Raw genomic sequence first — 25,693 nt, forward strand, 5'->3', positions numbered from 1 at the left:
ACTATAGCGGCACTGCAGCCAATATAAGTTCCACATTCGAATCCTTGTCCTAGCAACAACAAAAAGAAATTTGTTACTGAGCGCTCGGCTCTTCGAAATTTTGTCATGAAAAATCTTAGCTTAAAACACCATATGTCATTCGAAGGTAGCGTAAAACTTTAAGTCTCTACTTTGTGGGTTAACTTTGTAACTGACACTAGTGAAAACTGACAAGGACTTCTAGAAACAAAAGTAGGTCGGCAAACTATGAAATAAAATCCTCTGCAAAATGTAAACCACAATAGCTGACTTAACTGCATAAATTCTAATTTAAAAGAAATATATCACAAAATATTCATCATTCCATTGAAGAAATTTTTATTTATGTACATTTTGTGCACTTGTAACTTAATTTACAGTAACCTAGAAAAAGAAAACGTTGGTTGGCACCATTCAAAATTTCATATATTTTCAAACAGTCATATTTCATAGCCCGACCAAAGTTTCATCTTATCAGCAGCAACATCATCGACTACATCGACATCTGCAATGACATGCCGTCCGCACATCCATCTGCACATAAAATTCTAAACGAATTTCTGCTTTTTGTCATAAATTTTTATACCATCGCCATCGTAAATATTGATGAGGGTCATTTGTTGTTATTATGACTGCGAGCGTTGTTGCTCTTATGGCTGGTACATTCGATTCTGTTGTCCGTTTTTAATGCTGTTTGGAGGTATATAACTACATACAAATGTCTCATTCTTCATTTCGTATCTCCTCTCCACTCTACATAACACTGACTTTTTATTATATTTACTTTTTTAATTTTATTTAAATTCTTTTTTTGCGCCACTAAATCATTGCCATTTTCAAAAACACTTCTGCGCTCCCGAAAAAAAATTATAAATAAATTTACTAATAAAAAATTACAAAAAAGTATAGCAACGTTGGCCTCGTTCGCCTGCTGAAGCATAGCTAAAGGAAATTGCGTGAATTGCTGGCGAAGCGTGCAGCATTTTTCACAATTTTGCATTGCGCTTTATTACTTTAAATTTATGTATGTTTGTTTTTTGTACTTTCTTCTAGCATTGCTGCGCTCTTTAGGGTCATAATTTATGCGGACTTATTAAATTTTTGTGGTTATAGAAAATATGATTGCTTGCGGCAGTTGGGGTGGGTGTCACACTGTGTTTGTTGTTGCTGCTGCTGCAATTTTGTTTTGACGACTTAGTTATTACAGATTTTCTCCATCTTTTTGTCTATTTGTTTTGAAAATTTTTTTCTGCATTGAGTAAAGCAGTCTGTTGATTTAGTGGCTCTTTAGTAATTTGTTTCCTTTTTGCTGCTTTTTTATTGCCTTTCAGCATCATTTATTTAAAATAGCTTATTAGATTGTACTGACGAACGTCAGTAATGGGAACCAAGTTAATTATCGTTAAGTTACTTTAAAATAATGGATTGGAAACGTTGTTTGGTTTTTAATGATGAACCGAATGATATATGTATTTTCATAATGTCTTGGCAAAGCAAGAATAGCTGACTAAGAAATAGGTTTAAAATACAGGTATTTCAATGAAATGCAGGAAAAGCAAAATTGGCGTGACAGAAAGAGCCAATTACCACTTACTGCGGTCAATGAAAATATGCAAGGCGCTCCTCAATGATATAATCTACCAGCTGAAATTGTGCAAGATTTATATTTCCATTGTCTGTTACATGATGTGGAATGAAATTTCGTCATTCCTATAAATTTGGGTATGAAAACAAACCCATTTCGGTTTTTTGCCATCTTAAGACTCATTTTAGTTTTTCAAAAAGTCAAAAAGAAGCCTTAAGATTGACTTTTTTAATTGCAAGGGGTCTAAAGTTAATTATTTCATAATTTGATTTTCGAAGATTTCTGAAAGCAAAGACTTTTATCTTTAACATTTTTATACCAATTCTACGAAAGAAGTGTATTCTTCCCATATAAAATATATGGAAGATTTCAAAGCGTTTCGGGTCTCGTTATTTTTGATATTCTTCACTTTTTTGGAGTTAGGGGCAGCGAGAAAATTCTGTATATTTTTACACTTGCACTTAATTGTACTGTAATGGGCTACAAAACTGCATACTCAGTATTTTTATAATCTAAATTAAAAGTTCGAAATTTTGATGAAACTTTGTCGAATTTTCCTAACTTTTGTACAAAGTTTGAACTTTTGACTTACACTGGTTTTGTAAGATAACGAGCTACACTTTCATAAACAAATCATAAATATTAAATAGGCGAAAGGAAAATAGCCAAAAAATTATAAAATGCCTCATCCCTGTTTATATTTTCGCCACTGTATGTATGCATAATAAACGAAAGCGACCCCTAGTAGGAAAACTTTAATTTTAATGTGTTGGTGTTGGTTGATTTTTCCGACAGGGTGGTAAGATGATTTATTTTGGAACGAATTTCCGTCATCCCTTGTCAAGTTTGGTTTGCAGACAAACCGGTTTCGGCGTTGTGCCATCTTCAGTGTCATTTTTCGTTTAATTTTAATATTTTTTTAGTGTTGGCCGGAAACTGGGCTCGAAAATCCAAGCCGTGCAGAATGGTAGCGCGTACTGCTAACCACTAATAAAATCCTTTACTTAACTTTTTAAGGAATGATTACGAAATTTTTTATTTATTTCTATTTCGCTCACGTTTCTTCACCAGTTACAATGGCGCAGTGAGCAGAGCAATAGCATGCCATTCGAGAGGTCCGACTTCGAATCTCGGGCAACGGGATTTGATCCTTGATTTCATTTAATTTAAATATTTTATTTTAGAACTAAAATGTTTCTAGCTTAATTTATTTGTTTGAAAATTATCTTTTTATACCCGAGCGCATTTGTGCACAAAGATATTATAACTTTGTTCACATAATGGTTATTTGTAACTGGCAAAACGATTCGAGATAGATATAGACAATTGTATACATGAATGATCAGAATGAAAAGAGAAATCGATTAAGCGGTGACTGCCTGTCCGTCCGTCCGTCTGTGCACACGATAACTCGAGTAAAAATTGAGATATCGTAACGAAACTTGATGTGTAATTCTTTTTAGCTTAGGGAAAAGTCGGACAATAACCACGCCTACCTCCCATATAACGGAAATTTCCCAATTTCCCAGAAACATGACAACGGATATATTTTAGTAACTACTGAAGATCATTCACTCAAAATTGATACTTACAATCGTTTTTATACGAAAAATAAGAATGATTACATATGTATATCTTGGTAACCGCTCCATCAATTTCTCCCAAACTTGGCACGTTGGTCCGACATACCTTGGTACGACATACCAAACGACTGAAAATTTGAAAAATCGGACAATAACCACGTCCACATCCCATATAACGGTCATTTAGAGAAATACGAAATCTTCGATAAATCAGTAAACTAATTTATTCAAAATTTAAGTTTGCAATAATTATTTAGCAAAAAATACGTTCAAAATACAATTTTATAATATGGGCCACATATGTGTATCTCGGTAACCGTTCGATCAATTTTTACCAAACTCGGTATGATTATTGTGCATCATACATAAAAGCAAAACGTTGAAAATTGTTGAAATCTGAAATAAATCAGAAATGCTTTAAACTTCGATATTTCGAAATTTAAGGAGGCTAATTTTCTCAAAATTGATACTAGCAACAATCCCTTGAAAAGAAGTAACATTATTATGGAACTTTGGAAAAGGGGCTTGATACCGCCCACATATAACTATATAAGTTTGTGTCTTTAAGTCTAACTGAACATTCTATCGAAATTTTTAGAAATAAGGGTAGAACTACTCTACTTACCATGTAGCAGTAGTTTTCGGAAAGGTGAAAAACTATATTTAGTACTTGCGCCGGGTATTTCATATGTTTTTAATTTTTTAATTTAGCTCTCGTTTGATTTTAAGATTTTATTGTTTTAAAGATATTTTTTTTAATTTCATTTAGTTTTTAGAAATTTTGTTTTATTTTTTTCAGCCTTTTCTGTTTTTAATCTAGTTTTCTATAATTTTTAGTTTAAAAGAAAATTTTTTCCCCGTTTAGTTTTTAGAAAAGTTATTGCTAAAAGACAAACATAATAACGCAGAAGATAATGCTCTTTCAATTAGTCTTTCGACAGAAAAGCGCTTTCAAAATAACTGCCACAATTGACAATTGTAATACGAAAGATTTTTGTCTATCGAAAAACTGGGGTGAGTTGAAAACAAATGCCTGAATTGGCCTGTTAGCGGTATTGTTTGTCTTCTAGCAGTTTCTAAAAATTAAATTGAACTGAAACTTTCTCCTCCAAAACAATCAAATCAGAAAAGTAAAAGAGAATTAAATGAAAAAAGTTTAGGAAAAAAAATTAAACGAATTTAAAAAAAAACAAGTAAGAGCAGCGCTGTCTTCGGCTATGCCGAAGGCTTCATACCTTTCATGAACATCTGCAAATTTTACTTTGACAGATTACTGCTTTTGAATACATCTGCATACATCGATAGAGGAGTTACATACTTATATAAAAAATCGCATCTAAACAATCAGAGGTATGGAAGATATACTTTATATGGCACCAATCTAAGTGATTTTCACTGCTATGTGATCGGTATGTAAACCGGTAACACAATTTATTGGGTTTAGTTTCCTACATAAAGAAGATATATCGCAAAAACTGGTATCTGAACAATCAGTGGTATAGGAGATAAAGCTTATACAGCATAGATTTTGACGATTTTCTCAGTAGACTTTGTATTATTATTTATAAAATATCTTACGAAATTTATCGGTTTTAGCTGTTCAAATAAAGGAGTTTTACAGTAAAATCCCATATCTGAACAATCAGATGTATGGAAGATATATGTTGTAGTCATCCGATCCTTGTTATTTTCACTGTAAGTATTCTGTTAATAATGAGTAAAAATGGTGCGAAATTTCATGTTCCTAGCTGCATAAATGGAGGAGTTATGATAAAAGACCTCATATCTGAACAATCAGTTGTATGGGGGCTGCAGGTTATAGTGACCCGATCTTTGTTATTTTCACTGTAAGTCTTCTGTTGATAATGAGTGAAAACAGCGCGAAATTTCATGGTCCTAGCTACATAAATGGATGAATTATAACGAAAAATCTCATATCTGAACAATCAGTTGTATGGGAGCTATATGTTATAGTGGTCCGATTCTTCCGGTTCCGACAAATGATTAATACATTATAAAAATACACCCACCTACCAAATTTGATCCGGATATCTCGAAAACTGAGAGACTAGATTGCATACAAACAGACAGACAGACGGACAGACGGACAGACGGACATGGCTAAATCAACTCAGCTCGACGTTCTGATCATATAAGTATACATTTTAATGGGTCTATCTCTTTTTGTTCTGGTACTTACAAACATCGGACCAAAGTTATAATACCATTTCATGCTCATGAAAGGTATAAAAACAAACATTTCTAAGAGGTAAAAGCATATTTAATTGGAAAAGAAAAGAATATTACATAAAAAAACTAAGAAAAAGATTCCGTTCTCCAAGGATTCGTACTCGGATTCCTCGAATGGAAGGCCAGTACTGTGCGCACTCGGCCATTGCGAGTATTGAGGCAGGCCGCACAAAATGATATAAAGTCTTGTTTTTATATTTGCTTTCGAATTGAAATAAAAATGTGAAATGATGCCACGAAAACAAAGGCCGCAACTGGGGCTTCCCGATCTACCAATTTGTACCAAACTCGGTATGATTATTGTGCTTGCCACATAAAAGCAAAACATTGAAAATTATTGGAATCAGATTCAGATTACGACCACTTTTCATATAACGGCAAATTTCAGAAATGCTTGAAACTTCAATATTTCGAAATTTAAGAACGCTAATTTACTCAAAATTGATACACACCGGCTTACCATGTAGCGGTATCTGCGCCGGGTATTTAATGTTCGGCCCCGCCCGAACTTAGACTTTCTTACTTGCTTTGTTACCAATTTATTTTAAAATATAATTCTTTTTAATTTTTTTGACATTTTAAAATACAAAAATCAACAGCAAGATACACGCAGCATGTTGCTTTTGCTCCGGTGATATTACCTGTTCAATTTGACTTGGGTTAAAGGAATAGCAAAATTTCGTATCAGTTGCTACTTTTGTGAAATTTTTTAATTAATTATTAATTTGGTTGTTAATTTCTTCCGCAACAATGCGAAGGTAAAAAGTATTCATTATACATTTATTTCCTACCCACCAACCTTTGCTTGACATAGCTAGCCTTTTTCTTGCAAATACATTTTAAAATCGTTTTTTTTTTAATTACATAATTCTTAAGTTTTTAGTTACTAGCAATCATCTATACAAAGCATCTATCTAATTTTTTCTTGTGGTTTTCCGTTTTTTCAGAGTCCACCTGCGGCATTGAGCAATTCAGATGCAACAATGGCTTTTGCATACCGAAGAGATGGCGCTGCGACCAAGAAAGAGATTGCGCCGATGGCTCCGACGAAGCACCGTCGCTGTGCAGTAAGTTGAGATTGTTATTATAAAGTTTGATTAAAAGAAACAAAACAATGCTACAAACATATTTACACTAACGCACTAAAAATTTAGGACAGACGGACAAGAAAAGGACATAAAATTGGCTTAAATTGGAAAATTTATTAGTTACAATACAAAATATACATTTAAGTAACACAATATACAGTACAAAAGCTTTTAATTAAAATTTAAAAAAATCTCTTTGTAATTCCATTATCACTACAACTACACTATTACCTAATTCACAGTGAATTTATGCACTTCGTTCGAGGTGAAGTGCAAGAATGGCGAGCAGTGTATACCACGTTTGTGGGTATGCGATGGCAGTAACGATTGTCGTGACAAATCCGATGAAGCTGATTGCAGTAAGCAATTATTTTCAATTTATATATGAAAGAAATAATAAATTGAGAACTAAACTAACAAAAAAAAAAAGCAAAATTTAAAAAAAGGAGGATTTTACATTGCAGAATGAGAAAGTACTAATAAAAAGTAGTTATAATATTATAGCTATGAAAATTAAATTTAAGAAAAAAATATAGAAATAAGGAAATATATTTCGCTGCATGCAAAGACATATTTCGGATATTTTAGACCATCAGATGCATATAAAAACTGGCCAAATCTCATTAAGAAGCCTCTCTAGTTCATGTTTAAGCACAAGAAAGTGCTTTCATTTATTAAAGCATCATGCATTTGTAAATATGTACAATATTATATTTTTCAAACTTACTTACATAATTACTTTTTTTAAGAATACGTTTTATTTGCTGCCCAGCATATGTGCCCGTGCATTAGGATGGGTCAATTTGTATCGGAGATTTGTTCAACTATGCGTAATTCTATGCAAATTTGTCGAAGAAACCATGGGCCTAAAATCAATTTGGAGTTTGCCAAATTGAGAAAACAGGTTCCATAGCATTTTGCGGTAGTGCAGTAAAGAAGTGCTTAAACTTCCAGCAGAGGGCGCTACAATGAAAATTTGGCATTTTCTTCGAAACCTATTTTTGCAATTTGACAAACTCCAAATTGTTTTTAGACCCATTGTTTCCTCGGCAATTTAGCCTACTGTGCATACACATACTCATAGCTCCTGCGTATTTAAATAGAAGATAGTATTAAAATAAATGAATTAAAAAAAACATAGCATTTCGCGCACAAAACTCGAATTTACGCCAAATCACCAGCGACAGCATTTTGTCGTCATTTAACCGACTGTATCCTGCATAAGACAAAGCCACAGGATGCGCCTCATAATGCGGCACATGTTAGGCGAAGACGAACGGACGACGGATGTCCGTCGCAAGGCGAAACTTGCGTTGCTGGATAGAGCACAACCCCAGCCAAGTAATCAGCCAACTAACCAATACAACAAACAATAATAGCAAAAAAAAAAACATCTAAATACGCAGTAGGCTCTTATGAGAGCGCCAAAGCTGAGCATTTTCGCTTTGTTAAGCGGCTGCTACTGTCGCGTAACTGGAGCTTTTTCTTTTTTTTATCCAGCAGCATTCCCTATACTTGCACATACACACACACACACACACACACATGCTGCAAGCTGGCCTAATTTGTATTTATTGTTATGGAAAAGTGGCAGCGCTATAATGTAATCGCAAAGCCTTCATCAGCCTGCGCGCACACGTACAAAAGAAAATACATACATACATACATACATACATATTCGTGCGTTATGTCGAAGTGGTTGGAGGGGGTGGAGTGGTGGTTGCCTGCGTGTGCGCGACTTTTTGTTAGCTCATTTGCTCGTGGTTCCGTTGAAAGTTTTATGCTTGGGTTTTTCAACTTCTGCTTGTCATCTTCCATTGTTACGTATTCGTAATTGTTGTTCTTGCTCCTATTTGCTATTTCTATGGCGCGCCAAATGCCTTGAAAACATCTTGAGTAGCGATTTATACACTGAGAAAATGTGATAAATTATAAATTAATTTTTTAATATGATATCTTCATACATATGTACACACATTAGAAAAACTTATTTAAATGGCATATATTTTTAAAAATTTTCAGAAATGAATGCACGCAAATAAGTAACTAATTAGTATACATAAACGGAAATAGAATACTCCATGGATTTGAAAAAGTTAGCTCGTATATTTATTATATGGCCTACTAAATTTTTCATGTCCCGGCCTAACTAGTTCTCAAAGAAATTAAAAAAAGGTAGAATAAGTATCTGAGCGAAATTAATGGTTAAGATGCATATAGTCATGTTTCATGGGAAATATTTTTGTAGAACATTTTAACCCATTAACTCCCGCCTGAAAAGGTCGTCTTGACCCTAACTTCAAGAAATCCCGCAAAAAGCAAATTTGCAAGCTCTTTAGAGGATTGATTTATAGTAGAAAACTATTTTTCGGAAAATTTTACTAGTGGTATTCTCAGGCAAAACCTTCGTGCCGCCTACGTAAACGTCTCTAAAAAATGTTAATGAAAACTCTATGCCAGGAAGGAATAACAGCCAAATTAAATTTTAAAATAATTTTTATAGAATAAAACCAAGTTTTTTGCTGCTCTTAATAGGAACTTAGCAGATAGTATTGTGCTAAATACCAGGTTATTAGGACGTGTTGTGGAAATCGTGCCAATACATACAAAAATCTCGACATTGAACATTTTACTCGTAATATGTTTACGTTCCATTTTTTTACTTTAGCTTGGCTTTACTTTGCAAAAATTGTTAAAGCTTGCATAAGGTGCAAACTTATTTTAGTATTTTCTTTCTTTATTAATTCTAAAAACTAACCGTTTATTCAATTAAAATATTTAAAATCGCACTGTACTCGTATTTTGAGCAAGATGGTTTGAATAAAAGTAATTTTTTTTGTTCTTTCTTTTTACTATATATCGAGTGGCCCTTTATTGCGTTAAGTTACTGGGTTTTCTGCTGCTTTTTCTAAGAAACTAAACGCCATTTGTTTGCAGTTTGTTGGTAAAAAGGAACAAGAAAAACAAATTTAAATACACTTTTCCAACAGGGAGATGACTAAGTAGTACAATGGATTTGTATATGTTTACTTTGTAAGTCATGAAAGGGTTAATAGAACTCGTTGGTCGTGAATGGGTTGATTCACGAGACGTACACAGTAATTCAGGCAACTGTCTTTTAACTCATCGCAGCCTTTCGAGGACAAAAGTCTTTCGTAATACAATTGTCAATTCTAGAAACTAACTTCAGAGCTCCTTTCTGTCTTTCGAAAGACTAATTGAAAATTTGCTAACGAGAAAGTCTTGGCATCATTCTGTTTATCATTTAGCAATGTTTTCTAAAACTTAATTAAACAAATATTTTTTTTCTTTTTAAAACTCTAAAAATTACCAATTAAATTAAAAAAGAGAAAAATTAATTTAAAAGAAATATAAAACAAATTTTTAAATATTGAAAAAAAATCTAAAAATTTAAAAAACAAATGATTCAAAATTGAAAAAAAACAACACAATAAGTCCTTAAAAACTGTTTTAGTTTTTAAATAATAAAATCTAAAAATCAAAAAAAAAGTAAATTAAAAAATTTAAATGAAAAAAAAAGAAATTTTTATAAATGAAATAAAATTTAAAAAGAAATAAAACTCAACTTAAAAAAAAAGCAACAAATAAAATAAAAACTAAGCAAAAGGGCAAAACATAAATTTCTAAAAAAGAAATGAAAATAAAAAAACTATATTAATTAAACCACTATAATTTGAAAATTTAAAGTAAATTAAATTAAGAAAATAAATATAAAAAAAAGTTCTTTTTAAAGCAATAAAATCTAAAGATTAAAGCAAAAAAAACGAAATTTACAATTTAAAATTAAATAATGAAATAAAATAAAAATTTAACGAAATTAAAATATATACTTTTCCCCTTTTAAAACAATAAAAACTTAAAAATAAAAGAAAATTTAATTGAAAGATGAACCAAAAAAATTTATTTAAAAAAAGAAAAACTTCCGCTACCTGCGGTCTTCATTCACGAATCTCTCAGCCAGAGCTTCGCTTACTCGGCCATTGCGACTGTTGGAACTTGCGAGCAAAAGGGTATACAAACAAGTGCCTTCTGTCAAAAGAGCTTTTCTCCACGAAAGTTGCAAGGGAGCTTTTTAACGAGTCCTTCGGGCCAAAATAAACAATATCTTTCAAACAAAGTATCTTGCCTGCTGTCTTTGAATTGTCTTAGAAATAACTTTCAACTATCTTAGCCAGAGTTGCCCTGTTAGTCTACATTACGCTATTCTTAAGGTCTTTAATGCAAATATGTAGTAGATAGTATGATTTTGCAGCCCTTTTTAATTTCGCACAAAAAAAGTGCTCACTTGACCTCTTATGCATAGGTAGCCTAATTCATTGGCGGATTTTAAGATATATATGTTTTTTTTTTTATTAACGAGACCTAATTTACTGTATCTACGTGGCTACCACTTTTAGGAAAAATCGAAAAACCCGCTGCTAAAATAATTATAATAAAATGTTGTCGTTTTTTGCAACTTATAATATGGCATTTTTATCTGATTTAAAAGATTTGTAACTTATAATAAGTTAGAGAGACTAAAAAATTACACGTACAAAATTAGGCAGTTATAGGCACAATCTTTTTTCCAAAATTTTGTAAGAATAAAATTTTACCTTATATGTAAGCTTTGAGAAATTTGGCTCAAGTAAGCAACGCAATATTGAACTTCTTTGCTTATTACAAAAATACCGCTATCTGGGTGGTGGACGTGGTTACTGGACGAAATTTCCAACATTTTAATACACACTTTATAGCATACCACGTCCATTCCCCAATACTTTATAAGTTGCTGAAATATGGCATTTTTTGCCTTTTTCAAAAATACCGCTATCTGGGTGGTGGACGTGGTTACTGGACGAAATTTTTCCCTCCATTCTGAAATTAAGTATATCTAAGAAGAAGGAATCTATTACTGTGCAGCTAAAATTAGCAGCGTCATAGCGCGCAAGCCTTTCAACTTAATTTAATTATCCAAAGTTTTTCAACTACCCACTATAATTGTGCTATCCTCCTAATGGCGTCTTATTTTCTTTTTGTGTTTGTGTACGTACTTCAGCGCTACTCTATTTACACACTTACGCACATAAATAAGTATGCACTACTGTTTCACTACCTCAAATAGCCACTTAATATGCGCATATAATTTGCTGAAAAGCAACACTTTTTGCTCGCATTCCTGGCGTCGAACGCTTTTAGCGTTCATAATAAAAGAATAGAGCACTTTTATGCATATGAATATGAAACGAGAAACAAAAAGATATGTATGTACATATGTATGTAGTTAGTTGTGAGTGAATCAGCAGGTATGTTAGATCGTGTGCGCTAGGGAAAAAAAAATATTAGTATGCCACTATTAGTTGAGATAATAGAAAATTATGTTTATCATAAACATTTATGCGTCGAGTTGAAATTTTTCCTATTTTTCTAGTTTTTTCTTTAGAAAGGCTGTTACTATTTATAATGGAAGGCTTGCTATTTAATGATGAGCACTATTTGGAAATTTGTTATGGGCATGACTCTCCGCATGCCGGACTTATTTGGGCACAGCTGAGTTTATCGTATTCAGGTATATAGGAATTTAACCTGCTGCAGTATCCAGAGCGGAGTTGTGCTGGGGTGGTGCGAGTCTGGCGAGGCAGGCGAAGTAGGCTGGCACTAGCGCCCTGTGCGGTTGCCGTTTATGACCTTTCGCCGTATCCAGTGATGGTTTTATGAATGTCTGGGCCTCGTCAGTTAGTTCGTATAGGTGGCCGTTGATGTGACTTGGCGAGGCCGCAAGCAGATGTCTGTTCGGGAGCCAACGTCTGTGGCACAGTTCTAGCAATTGCTTGCACAGCATAGTATTATGCTCCTTGAAGGGGGAGTATTTGGACCTCGTGTACTAACGACATCGGAAGGCAACCCGTCGCAGTCCGGAGTGCCGTGTTTTGACAGGTATTTAGCTTCGTCCACATTGTCTTTGACTTCCTTTTAGTCACCTTAGCTTGCCAAAGATATCTAATTCCTTGATTCTTTTTAATTAATTTTGCAATTTAAGAAAACACGGGATTTTTTTTTAATTCTAAATAATATCTTTTGAACGAAAAATTTGCAAATTTCCTAAAAAAACTGTCAAAGTCATAAATTCCTTGTGGGTCTACAATAAATTTTCCAAATTTCTTATCTACTCTACTTTCCTCAAATAATCATTCAACTTGTGATTATTTATTGTACACATTTAGTTAGAAAGCAAAACAAAAACTTTGATCGCCTTGCTGCAAAGGCCATAGCGTTGCGTATACATAAATTCCATAAATTCCACATCATAAACATTTCACTTTTCATGCGGTTTTACTACAAATCTAATCGCAGTCGCCTGTTTATTGCCCATTGTGTGCTGCAAAAGCTTAGCATTGACACAGTTATATGTACATACATATATATGTATGTATGTATGTATGCGAGTCTAAGCCACGCATTGCCCTAAATATCTGTCTGTGTGACTTTTTAATGCTGTCTAGACGCGCTTACAGCAAATTTCAAGGTTAATTTTTAGCAAGCCACAACGACGAAAACCTAAATTTCAGCAGACTCCTACGACTTGCCAGTGTAGAAAATTCGTTTCCGCTGTTTTGCGGTACAGCAGTGCCGAAGGGTTGTGCATGTCTTTAAAGGCAACGTGCGTGAAAACACTTTAAAATTCCTTTGCTGCTTATGAAGGAAAAAATATAATTTGCTGCTGAAAAAGTCGTCCTTAGCCACTTCATATTTGAGCTGCACTTTGCACAAGCTCATGTCACTCATACGCCCCGTCAATGGGGTAAGGCGCTTTAACGCTTCAAGTCGTGCACTCGTATGTACATACATATGTACATATTTGTACTGGCAATTAAAGTTGTGTGTTGGCGCGGCGCACACCAACAAACTACATATTTGCTGCTAATTAACTTTCAGCATACACATGTTGAGTTGTGCTCACATGCACGCAGCTGCTAAAACTTATATACATACATATATGCATATAGTATACATGTATGTACATATAAGCACGCAGATATGCTCACTTGTGTACGCATTGAATATGCATTGCCATACTCCGTTTTTTTTTTTATGTTCATAAATTTCGTTCGAGTGTAGTAAAAAAAATCTTTGTTCGAAGAGTGGTTCAGAGTATGCTGATATATAATCTTTTGTATGCAAGTACATAGTGCATTTTTTTGTTTTACGGTAGTGTTCACATTTTCAGGCAGCTACTAACTTTCCTGGCGTGCTCGTTGGCTGTGGATGTGTGGGAGATTGTGTACCGTCAACATAGCGTGCTCGCCGTCAAAATATTATCTAACAAGCACATATCAAATGCATATATACATACATACATATATATATATACATGCATTCCCTGTGGGGAAAATCTCTAGTTTTGAACTGGTGCGCTTCTAGTACATTTAGGAAGTGTCCTAAATTGGACATATGGGATCTAGTTCGCTTTGCACCATATTTTCTATAGTTTCGAACCAGTTGTGAATGAAAAAAGTAACAAGATGTTTTCTTTTTGGGTTACCATGGTAGGAATTTTTAATTATTTGGAGAGAAATGTATTTTCAATCTGAAATCAAATTTGTTTGAATGAATGTAAATTAAATTGTGCATTTGAAAACACGTTTACATACCTTTGGCTGTAGATGAATTTGCAGAGGTGCTGACTGTTATTGGTTATATTCCAGAAGATCCCAAAATGTTAAGATGTTAACACAAATTTTAGTTTTGTATTACCAAACTATGAAAAAGCATCTGCGACGTGCAGACTGAAAGCGTATTTGAATGAAAAACCCGCCAAGCAAAAATCTATTTAAAGTAAACAGGCCCCCGCTGCATCCCTTTTTCAGTAGTTTCGAACAAGTTCGAAATTCGTCAGATGAGATCTAGTTCGTTTTGCATCCCTTTCTATAGTTTTGAACCAATTCTAAATTCGTAATTTTAGATATAGATTTCTATAATTGTTTTTTTAAAGTACCACATATCGCTGCTTTTGAACTGGTGGCGATCTAGTTACTATCGGACTGGTTCGTTTTAGGCGATAAAGATCTAGTACGGAACTACAAATTTGGTTCACCAGTTCGGGGTTTATCTACAGGGTATATCTACTTACTATATAGTTACAATATACACTCACATGCCCTTAGCTGTGACACTCGCAGCGGCTTAGTCGTTACAATTCTGCTCACATATGTACATATCTACATACTATGTATCTACACTAGGGATGTTTCGAATGTCATATATTCCATATTCGCAAATGCGTATGCGAATGCGAATTTTCGGAATGCGAATGTAAGGAATAACATTAAAAAGCTATATTCAACTTAAGTCACCGTTTTATAAATTACACGGTTCAGCCAAAATTTGGTCGTATTTTACCTTAAAAACGGGGCCGGCCACATTTTATAGATTTTTTGATGCTGATTTTAAGTGCATTTACAAAATTTTTCTATCACGTCGAGTTTTTGAAAAAAACAATAACAGCTGGCAAATGGCAAAATTGCAAATTTCAAAAAAAAAATATATATATATAATTGGATGTATTTTTCCCAAAGAAAAAACCGCGTATTAATGAAAATACATTTCGTCTGGTGGATTCTAACTCATGTCGATGGATTGAGTAGAAAGGAGTGAAAAATTAAAAAAAAAAAATTAGAATGGAGAAGTGGTATGATAGGAAATCAAACCTCCACATCCTTGGTGACTATTGCTGGACCTTGAAAAGCGATGATAATGCGATCCGCAAAAAAATGTTTGGGGAAAATGTTAAGAGTCAAAAGAATGGCTACTGATGAATCTGGCATATTGATTTATTAATGTTAATTTTTTCATGATATTAATTTCATTTTAAAATAAATTCATAGATTCAAATTTTCGTATTTGTGGGATATTGCTATTGATGAACTGAGATTTTTTTTTAATTTTCACTCACTTCTAATGAACTCATCGACATTAGGTAGAATCCATCAGACGAATTGAATTTTCATTAATACGTGGTTTTATTCTTCGGAAAAACTACGTCCACATTCTATTTAATACTTTTTTTTTATTTTTTTTCGATTTTTAATTTTTGTTTTCTCTAAAACTTAACATGCTAGAAAAATTTTGTAAATGCACTTCGAATCAGCACCAAAATATGTATAAGATGAGGTCAGCATCGTTTTTGAAATAAAATACGAACAAATTTTGTTGAACCGTGTTATTAGAACATTTAACCAGTGCTTAACCCATACAGTGTTTTAATCTAGTTGTCAATGTTCAAAAGCTGCATATAACATTTCAGAAAAAGTAACTTTGCTGCCGTTTCTCGCATGAGGCGATTTCTTAGAGGCTCGTATATAAGGCCGGCTTCACTGAACAATTGCTCACTTTCGACGAATAAGATACAAAAATTAACTAAAATATGTAACTATTAATACAACTACGTACAATTTCAATAGCACTGAAATATTTTACAAATCATCAGAAAACGAGGATAAAGTGCAGTCGTTAACAAAAAAATGCGAACACATTTGATCTACATATTTCTATTTTCTACAACGCGCGCTCTGCACACATGTACACATTCGCATTCGCAAAATATTCGTATCATTTGATGCGAATGCGAATGTCGAAGCGAATGTGTTAAATGATGCGAATCATTCGCATAACGAGTGCGAATGCAAATATTCGAAATATCTCTGATCTACATGTGCACTTACATGTGTATAAGCAAACATTCCCTAGTAGTCAACCCGCGCAACTACAACCCATTTATTTAAATACATTTTCTTCTTTGTTGCCAGCGAATGCCTGCATCTCTACTTGTGAAAATGTACACACATATGTACGTATACTCTCTCCACTTTCCTGCACACCACTTTTAAAATTTGCAGCTCCATTCCTAGTTTTCGTTGTCAACACTATTTTGCCGCCCCTCTTTGCCGCTGCTGTTTGTATTATTTCACCGTTGCTCCCCGCTCTTATTACTGTTTACTGTTATGTGCTTTAAAGCTTATTCGTGGTGTACATTTCAATGTCAATGTTGGCATTTGAGCTCTGCTTAATATGTATGTACATAGATATATATCGCTTTGTAAGTGCGCCATTGTTAGTTTTATTGCTTTTGTTCTAAAGGCAATTCAGCTTGCAGTGGTATAGAGAGTTCATAGTTTCGATTACAGCAATATTTGTTGTCGTCAATTGCAATTTGCAACAGCAATGAAAAGTGCCTGTAAAATTCACAATTTGCTTGACTCCGCCGCTACCATTGGCAATGAACTCTTGCTGATGGCAGTGTGTGAGTAAGAAGGTGGATTTTGCACATTAAAAAATAAAAAAATCATTTATAAACGTAGTGGATAAATATTACTGATAGCGCGGAAATTATCTTAAGGTACAAATTAACAATGATATATATAACATAGAAGAAGGAGCAGCCATGCTAACGGTTTATGCAGATGACAACTCAGTTATCATAAGCGGTAAATGTCTAATGGTGATGATAATGTGAGCAATTAGGGCTCTACTTTCATATGAAAGAAATTCGATCACCGTCACGGACTGTAGAAAGGCTACAAAGAAGGCTACCTGTGGCTAAAACCCTTCACCTATATTGGGTCCCAAAACACAAAAGCATGGAAGGTAATGAGGTAATGAAAAGAACTCGGCGTTGCAGGCCTGCAAAAATTGAGTGTTATTCATACGATAGGAGGCTTACTGATTTCCTAATATAAGTAGGACTCTGCTCACTAAGAGCATATGCATTAAAATTAGCTCTCATAGCAGAAAAGAATGCAGGAAATGTAACTAGTACGAGTGTTAAGTTTTCAGCAGGCAAAGACTAGCGTTACTTGGCAAGGTACGACTGCAGAGCCTACAAGCAGCAATCGACAAATGACCAAAGTGTCTATTGAAATTTGCTTAAGGATCATTTATTGACTCATAGGTCGTCAAGGCATCTGGCAATGCCATGAACATTATATTCGTCTATATGAGACCACCTAAGCTAACCTGGGAAAAGGAGGCTTGAGGTTATACACTGTTTTAACATACAGTCTTCACAATTGGTGTGGCAAAAATAAAATAAAAAGAAGAAAAAAAGAAAAAAAGAAATCGAATTTAATTTAAGTATCCGTAAATTATATGAAGTATTAAAATATCGGCGCCAAAGGAAGGAGCGGTAAGGAATCCTTACTTTGAAAATTAATACTAAATAGAGTTGCCACATGTTCAGAAGGTGATACTCAATTTATTTAATAAGTTCAAGGAATTATTAGAAAATGGGTATCAAATGATATGCGTTTAAAAAGACTTTATTTCAGAACTTTATTTAGGAGGTTTGCCATGTATTTAAAAATTCAATTCTTAATATATATTTAAAAGGGTTGCCGTATATTTGAAAACTTGAATTTACTTAACTATACAGAAATCCGAAAATCCAGGCAATGCGATGTCGAGTATGAACACAAAGACGAATACTAATATTCAAAGTAGTACAAATATCTGCAGTATGAAACGAAATAAATATGAATGGAAGTAGTGACAGATGGCGCTGGTCGGATATAAAACTCGGGAAAAAAATCTTTAGTTTGAATATTTCGAATGTTTCAAGAGAGTTGCCACGTGTTTAGCAAGTTAAATTGAAATTATTCAGTAAGTTGGATGAATTATTAAAAGATCTTAATGGGTTTGAAAGGAATTAATTCGTGACCATTATTTAGGAGGGTTGCTATTTTTTCGAACAATCAAATTCGAATTAGTTCATCACTTTATTAAAATACATGTATATCAAAATGTCAGACGAAAGAGATTCAAGAAAGTTTAATTTGAGAATACTTTTGAAAAGTAATTTCAAAAATGAGAGGTCACATTAGAGACCCTGGTCTTTAGATGTATGATAAAATTTTATTTTTTTAATTAAGAACTTGTTTCATTGGTATAGGGTGAAATGACATTCGATGAAAATAAAAATATGCACTATGCGAGACTACTCTTCACTTAGAAATGGCTGCACAGTTTTGATGAAATATGGCACTCGGCTCTCTTATAACTCTGACAAACATTTGGAATATTTTTAAAGTTTTTGAAATTCAATTTTGGGCGTTGTAACGCCATGCGGGTTCACTAGTATTTACATAGATTGCGAAAACCATGCACCCTTTATTTCAACCCCTAATTTGGGGGTTGATAATATTCTACAAAAAAACTTTCCTTAATTGAAATTAAATAAACCACAATTAAAAAATTTAAATTTTTCTAAAGACTTGTGCAACTATTTTTAAGATTGTGCCGCCGAATTAATTTAAACACTGCTTTAAAATGCTTTTGCTTTGCGCACAATGTTTGTGACTAGTCCGGAGGGGTATTGATTTATTCATTATGTAAATTTAATTACTATTTATTATGTATGCATATACACATGGCTGACTTTAATAATTAACACAGTCAAAGTAGCACCTGAAACCATAAAGTCAATACATTCAAAAGCTCACTATACATAACTACTTATTTGCCGTGTAGGCATAAAAGCTTACAAGTCAGGAACTTTCAATAGGCATCAAACAAAATTATCTATTTATGCACATCAAGTGTTGGGCTTACAAGTGATTGCAGCTACAAGTGTGCCAGTCAAAGGTCATACAAAGTACAAATGTAAATACATGGAAAACTACATCACTAGCTCCTACAAATATGCAATATATTGTATTTACGCGCTCGTGCATGTCTAGCTGCCAGCACTACATGCCGTACACATACATACGTAATTAATAAGATGGATTCAATTTTGCATGCGCACACTTGGAATATTTATGTACTTCAATTTTGTTGATAATTACTATGCAATATCTACGTTCTGGTGCAACATGGAATTAAGACATTTTCCTTTAATATATATTAGTGTTCATTTTCTCCTAAGTATTCATCTCATTACATTTTAATGAGAAATAATGCGTTCGACAGTCAGTCATTAGCATAGAATAGCGAACATTTTAGTCGATTGGTTGATTGCCTTGCGGTTAATTAATGAAAATGCATTTATATGGTAGTACTGAATTTAAAGGAAATATGTTATTTAAGAATATTTGCAGCTTTTTTGATAATTATAATTATACATAATTTTAAATAAACATATATATCTGTGTTCGTATGGAATAGTAGCTTATGTCGAGAAGCTGGCTTTAGTATAATGCGGCATTCCTTTTATTCTTTAAACCACAAGCAATATTTTGATGAGACTTAATAGGAATATTGATTTTCTAGTATCAGAACTATTTCTAAATATCGTATGCTGCGAATGCCGCAATATACTAAAGCTACTATAGCTACTTAAATGTCTATTTTTTTCTTCCGATCCGATATAAAAATTTGTTTCGGTCGCAAATAATTATTTGTTGCAAAATATCCATTTAGTACAGTTTATTTTTGTTAATATTTTTTATTGAAGGTTTTGACAATTATTTTTTCCATACAAAGAAGGCTTGTATGGAAAAAAAATTGCCAAAAACCAACGGTAAGTCCCAGCTAATTCAAACTTTAACCTAACTAAGATTAATTGGGATATAGGTTTCATTTTTTTATTTCTTATTTTTAATTATGTATTGAAAAATACGCGGAAAACATTTTTTTTATTATTGTGAAATTTTGCCACAATCAATTTTTGGTGACCCGTATCGAAATTTTTATACGAGACCGAATACTAAAATAATTGTGTTACTGCTAGACTTTTTAGGGATGAATTCGTCTACATTGTTGTAAAACTTTGCAAAGACTGTCATAGAACCATATTTCACTACCAGTACTAAGCTTGTTAGGAATACCGCTGTGTGCTTAATACAAAGCTCCGCAGTTACCAGATGCTCGCCCCCGAGGGTTCCTCCGTTGCTTTAATATTAAAAGATCGTAGGTCTTTAAAACTTAGGCAAGCGAAAGCAGATCCGTTCAGAAGAAAGTGCTGAAATTATTACACCTCGTCGGCTTGCAAATGCGGCGGTATAGATTGCAGACATTTTTAAACGCACTACATGACTTCCTATTTATTAGACAGTGACCAGTCCATTCAAGCCCCACTAGCCAGAATGACCTTTCGACCTTGCAGCCTTGCAAGTCAGGATTTTACCTCATCCTCAGCTGAGCTGACTTTGAGCACATTTTTCCAGGTATAGGCTGCAGTTTGCTATAGGAACTCTTATACTCTCCTTATCAGAGAGATAATCTCGAAGTTGCCCTAATTTGAAAGTGTTCAGATGCGACCGAGAAGGCGGTCAGACATTTCATGGTAACTGTTAATTGCACCATAAGCAATCCCACTTTCCTTTAGGCTATTAGAATAAACACTTGCTTTGCTAATAGATATAACGCTGGTAAGCAGAAAGTTGGCTACCTACTTTATCGTGGAAATCTCTACTTCAAGCACGCTGCTGAGTTTCTAACAGAAAACCTCTCCTTCATCTCTATGGGTATGTAGGAGGAGCGCCAGTATCACCCAGGCTCCAGTCTCCACAAATTTCCTACATTTGCAGTGATTTTTTTCATGAAAGCGTGGCTTCAAGTGGATAATGATTCGACTGACGACTTGCCAGTAAACCAGTTACTTTGCAGCTTTTGAGAAGGTTCTGTTTCGCCCATAAATTTGCTTTCCAAGCTATCGATCAAGCAGCGCTTTTGCAATTTCATCCGCTCTTTCGTTTCATTCGATGCCCTTATAACCTGAAATTCAACAGATATGCACTTCGTCATTCGTAGCAACTTAGCCTCTCGCTAGCCTACGTAGATTTATGACCAAATTTTTAGGAATTGTTGAGCGTCATATTTTGTTCACGATTATGGAATAATTTATTACAAAAAAAAATATTTCCCACTGAATGTTGGGCAGTCATTTGGCTTATCGATTTTTGAGTATTTATCTTACTGGATGACATTGGGGTTCCAGGCAACACATTTTGAGCAGAATCGGCTTTGGGTAGTTGCCACGTCTCGTCGTCTTCTTAGATGTACGCCGCTTTCATGCGATGTTTCCCTGTCATTGGCGCTGATTTTTAAATACTGTCTGACCTATCGAAAATTTTCTAAGGGCCGGTATATGAGTGTGATAAAAATGGTCTAATAGAATCGTCCTAAAATACATTCTAACATTTTTTCAAGTCAGGATGGATGAGCGCTTTGCCTCTCGTATGCCAAGCGGTGTCAGGTGCCCTTAAATCTCGCACAACCACCCACGACTTCTTATTTCATGTAAATTGTTACATTGCCGACAAAAACTCTGAGGGGATGCCCCTTACACCAGCTCAGCAGAGAATGCGTCAATGCGAGGCTTGTATGCCTTACGCGGACCCAAAAAAATTGTTGGTAAATATTCAACCCACCGACTAAGACTGAGGGTAGCAGGGCGGGGTTTTAAGATATATTATGCCCACGGTTCTTGCCGGCACACGGAACCCTATATCTATATATCTAACTTTAAATCAACGACCACGCAACTGTGAGTGGGTTCTTGTCCGCGATTGGGACAGGTTCTGGCCATTCAGTGATTCTGTCCACTACTTATAGTGAGAAGTTAGCGGAATCTGTTACTAAGCGGAAACGGTCCCTCTAACACCACGTTGCAGGAGAGAAGCGTTTATCTGGAAGTGCCTAGCGTTATTGGACATAAGCTTTAACAAACTCCCTGCTGTCTTTCTGAATGCCCGGCCATACGAATCGCTGCGTCATCAATTTTGCGGTAGCGCGTGCGCCTGTACGAGACAAATTGTGGGTAGATTCTAGTAGTTCACGCCAGAAATTTTTCGTCACAAATGGTGAATGGCGTGGATTCGAAGATGTTGTCGGATAATAAATTTGTTAGGCTGTTGTTCTAAATACGATCAAAAAATAAAAATAAAAAATTATATCAAAATAATGGTGATTATTGCTGATTGGCTCTTAGCAACTTCCAACAGGGCTGCACTTTTGTTACGTTCAGAAGCTGAGTTGACACTCGCTTTTAACTCCGCACTGCCTACTCCAGCCACAATTTTTTCATAACAAAAATACTAACAATCAAACAAAGCGGAGGTTATTGACCCGGCCTAAAATGAAAATCGCCTGTTGCGCTTTTCTTCTAGTTTTCGTTATTGCCACGTGCCAAGCGAATACTGCCTGTGTGTAAAGAAAGTGTGCAGCAGTGAGTTGAGTTAACTTGAAACTTCGATTTGTGCTCGTAAATTAAATGCTTAGATTGCTTAATTTGTAGTAGGCTTTCATTTCATGAGGACATTCCGCTACTCATGCAAACTTTTGTAGAATTTTCGAGAAAAAAATATCTTTGAACCTATGCTATTGTGTTATTCCTGCTATCACAAGCATTGTTGCTTTAACTCTTGTTTTGGCAGCTGTTTGTTTGTGCCCACATTAAACTTTGGGCTAACACATATGTATATAGGCAGCATAGTTAAAGCCTAATATCATGACTGTAATAAATCAGAAGATTTCTAATTTATTGTACAGTTTCATGCGATTGCGACTCAAACATTTAAGGTTCGCCAGTCATCTGAGTTAAGCTGGGCAACGAAAAAGCTTGCTAAATGGACGAGAACTTCTAATAGGAATTTTTATGCGTAGTATTGAGAAGCTTATTCCTAATTTATGTTTCCTGTTTACCTTTTGCATTTATATGTCGCGACCCAGTGCCCGCAGGTTAAATGAAACGTTTTTGTAAACAAAAATATCTGCCTCCAAATATTTATTTTCTTACCCTACTCCTCATAATTATTTGAAAACTTTATCTAATACATATGTGTGTACAATAGGGTGGTTCGAAAATGCATGTGTAAAATTAAAGTTGGAGTTTTAATGCTCTCACCATCCATATCGAAAAAAGTTATACCCCAAATTTTTTTTTTATTTTTCAAAAACTATTTAGAGGTCGCACGAAGCGCCCAGAGTTTTCCGTGTACATTAGGGTGGTCCTTCAATGTAGCAGGAAAATTTTTACATCAGATTTCCTAAGCGTCAACTCCTACGTCGATGCTACGAGATCGAAGATATCACATATAAATTTTTGGTCCCAATTGGAGACGGTTAAGGCGTGTCGCACAGGAGGCAAAATTCAGATTATCCTATGAAAACGTCTTAATCGACTCCAATCGGCCAAAATTTGTATGTGATATCTGTGACCGTGGTATTACCGATTGAAGGGCTGAGACTGAAAAAAATCCCACATTTGATTTTTAAGAACCACCCTTATGTACATATTTTATATGGGGAAAAAACCATTTTTCGTGGAAACGATATGGAATAGCGATTTTTTAGGGCCCCCATTGTAATATTTTGGTTTTAACTATAAAAATTAATTAATATTAAAAATGGTTGAATAAACGGTTTTGTATTATTATGGGAAGTTCCCTGAAGATAAGCGGAGTTTTCTGATCGAAAAATATTGGTCTTCAAGAATTCCATTTTTACGAAAAATGTTAAACCCTGAGTGACCTCAAAATATTTTTTGATTTCAAACAAAAAAAAAGAGATGAATAAAATTTGTTTCGGTATTGAAGAATCCCCGTGGGTGAGACCATAAGAATTTCAGCTCTACATTTTTTTTAACCACCCTATTGTGCATATGTATGTAACTATTTTGCTGAATCACTCGTGAAAACCAACTGAGTTTATGATTTTGTTATTTCTTATTATTCTGGGTGTAATAAATACTATATTATAGCGGCCACAAGCGGCACACCTGTTCGCTTGCCTTAACATGTCTGCCGAAGTTCCCACGCAAAACTTTCTCTGCCGTACATAGTGAAAAGGTAGTTTATGTGGACTTACATTTTTTTTAATCCTCCTCTTTACACACATGACAGCGTATCAGCGCTGCCCCACAGCCAAAGCAAGAAGGTTTTTGTTAGTAAACATTGCGTGTACGCTCAGTAAATTATGAGTTTAGCTTAGAATCTCTAACGAGCTTTCGCTTGCATTCTCATTGGATAAGCTTTATTTGTATGTTTGTGTGTACTTGTTTTGTTGGGAGTAATTTAAATGAAAGTTAAATGACATTTAGAAATTAATCCCGTTTTGTTGCTTGGTAATACGGTTATATTATGTACTATCCTCTGTGTATCCTAAATGTTTTTTGTGGCATATGTTAATTAAGCTGCGGGATATTAAATATTTTGCAAAGTTTCCTTTTTTTGTATACAAGTGTGACTTGATTAAAAACTGGCCAGCTTTTTGCTGCTAATGTTGTTAAAAGGGTTTTTAACGAGTATTTGTGTATCTCAGAAACTATTGTTGCCTTTTTGGGGGTCACTTACTGCTCGGTTAGTTATATATTGCTTAATTGCTTAACTTTTTTTACCATTTTTATAAAAAATTGAAGTTAACCTTTCGTTCTCATTTGTGCACGTAGATGGATATGAGGTTTCACTGAGACCCTAACCTAACCTACATACATACATACATATATTCTGTCCTTTCACAATATATCTGTTACATCCAAAGCCATCAAGAAGTTCAGAAGACCTTTAGGCGGCATAGAGTGAATCTGTGAATTGTTTAATATTTTTATACCCGAGCGCACTTGTGCCCAAGGCTATATTAATTGTGTTCACATAACGGTTGTTTGTAACAGCCAAAACGAATTGAGATAGATATAGACAAATGTATACATAAATGATCAGAATGAATAGAGAAGTCGATTACGCCATGTCTGTCTGTCCGTCCATCTGTCCGTCCGTCCGTGTACACGATAACTCAGCAAAAATTAAGATATCTCAACGAAATTTGGTATGTAGGTTTCTGTTAATCCAAGGTAGGTTGGTATTGAAAATGGGCGAAATCGGACTGTAACCACGCCCACTTCCCATATAACGGTAATTTCCAGAAATACGAAAACTGCGATATTTTAGTAACTACTGAAGATAATTCACTCAAAATTAATATTTACAATAATCTTCTGACGAAAAATAAGAATATTATAAACTTTTAGAAAATGGACGTAGCCACGCACACTTATGGTTACATGTGTATATCTTGGTAACCGCTGCACCAATTTCTTCCAAACTTGGCACAATTGTTGGCCTTGGTACAGCATACTAAATGGCCGAAAATTTTAAAAATCGGACAATAACCACGCCCACATCCCATATAACGGTAATTTAGAGAAATACAAAATCTTCGATAAATCAGTAAATATT

General features: G+C 34.4%; 1 protein-coding gene across 5 annotated transcripts in view; it reads left to right on the forward strand.

Annotated features, from left to right (window-relative positions):
• LOC108360372 (very low-density lipoprotein receptor-like) overlaps positions 1 to 25,693 on the forward strand; it is a 227,949-nt gene that overhangs the window by 132,071 nt on the left and 70,185 nt on the right. For 4 of the 5 annotated variants that reach the window (XM_017612625.1, XM_017612626.1, XM_017612629.1 and 1 more), the window contains one exon: positions 6,384 to 6,503. In XM_017612625.1, the coding sequence (XP_017468114.1) occupies positions 6,384 to 6,503 (120 nt within the window). Of the gene's footprint in view, positions 1 to 6,383; positions 6,504 to 6,766; positions 6,884 to 25,693 lie in introns of all 5 variants that reach the window. The other variant, XM_017612630.1, reaches the window with a different exon arrangement.

The sequence above is a fragment of the Rhagoletis zephyria genome, unplaced genomic scaffold (genome assembly GCF_001687245.7).
Source record: "Rhagoletis zephyria isolate East Lansing unplaced genomic scaffold, Rhagoletis_zephyria_1.1 Rzeph_scaffold_00562, whole genome shotgun sequence".
Classification (NCBI taxonomy): Eukaryota; Metazoa; Arthropoda; class Insecta; order Diptera; family Tephritidae; genus Rhagoletis; species Rhagoletis zephyria.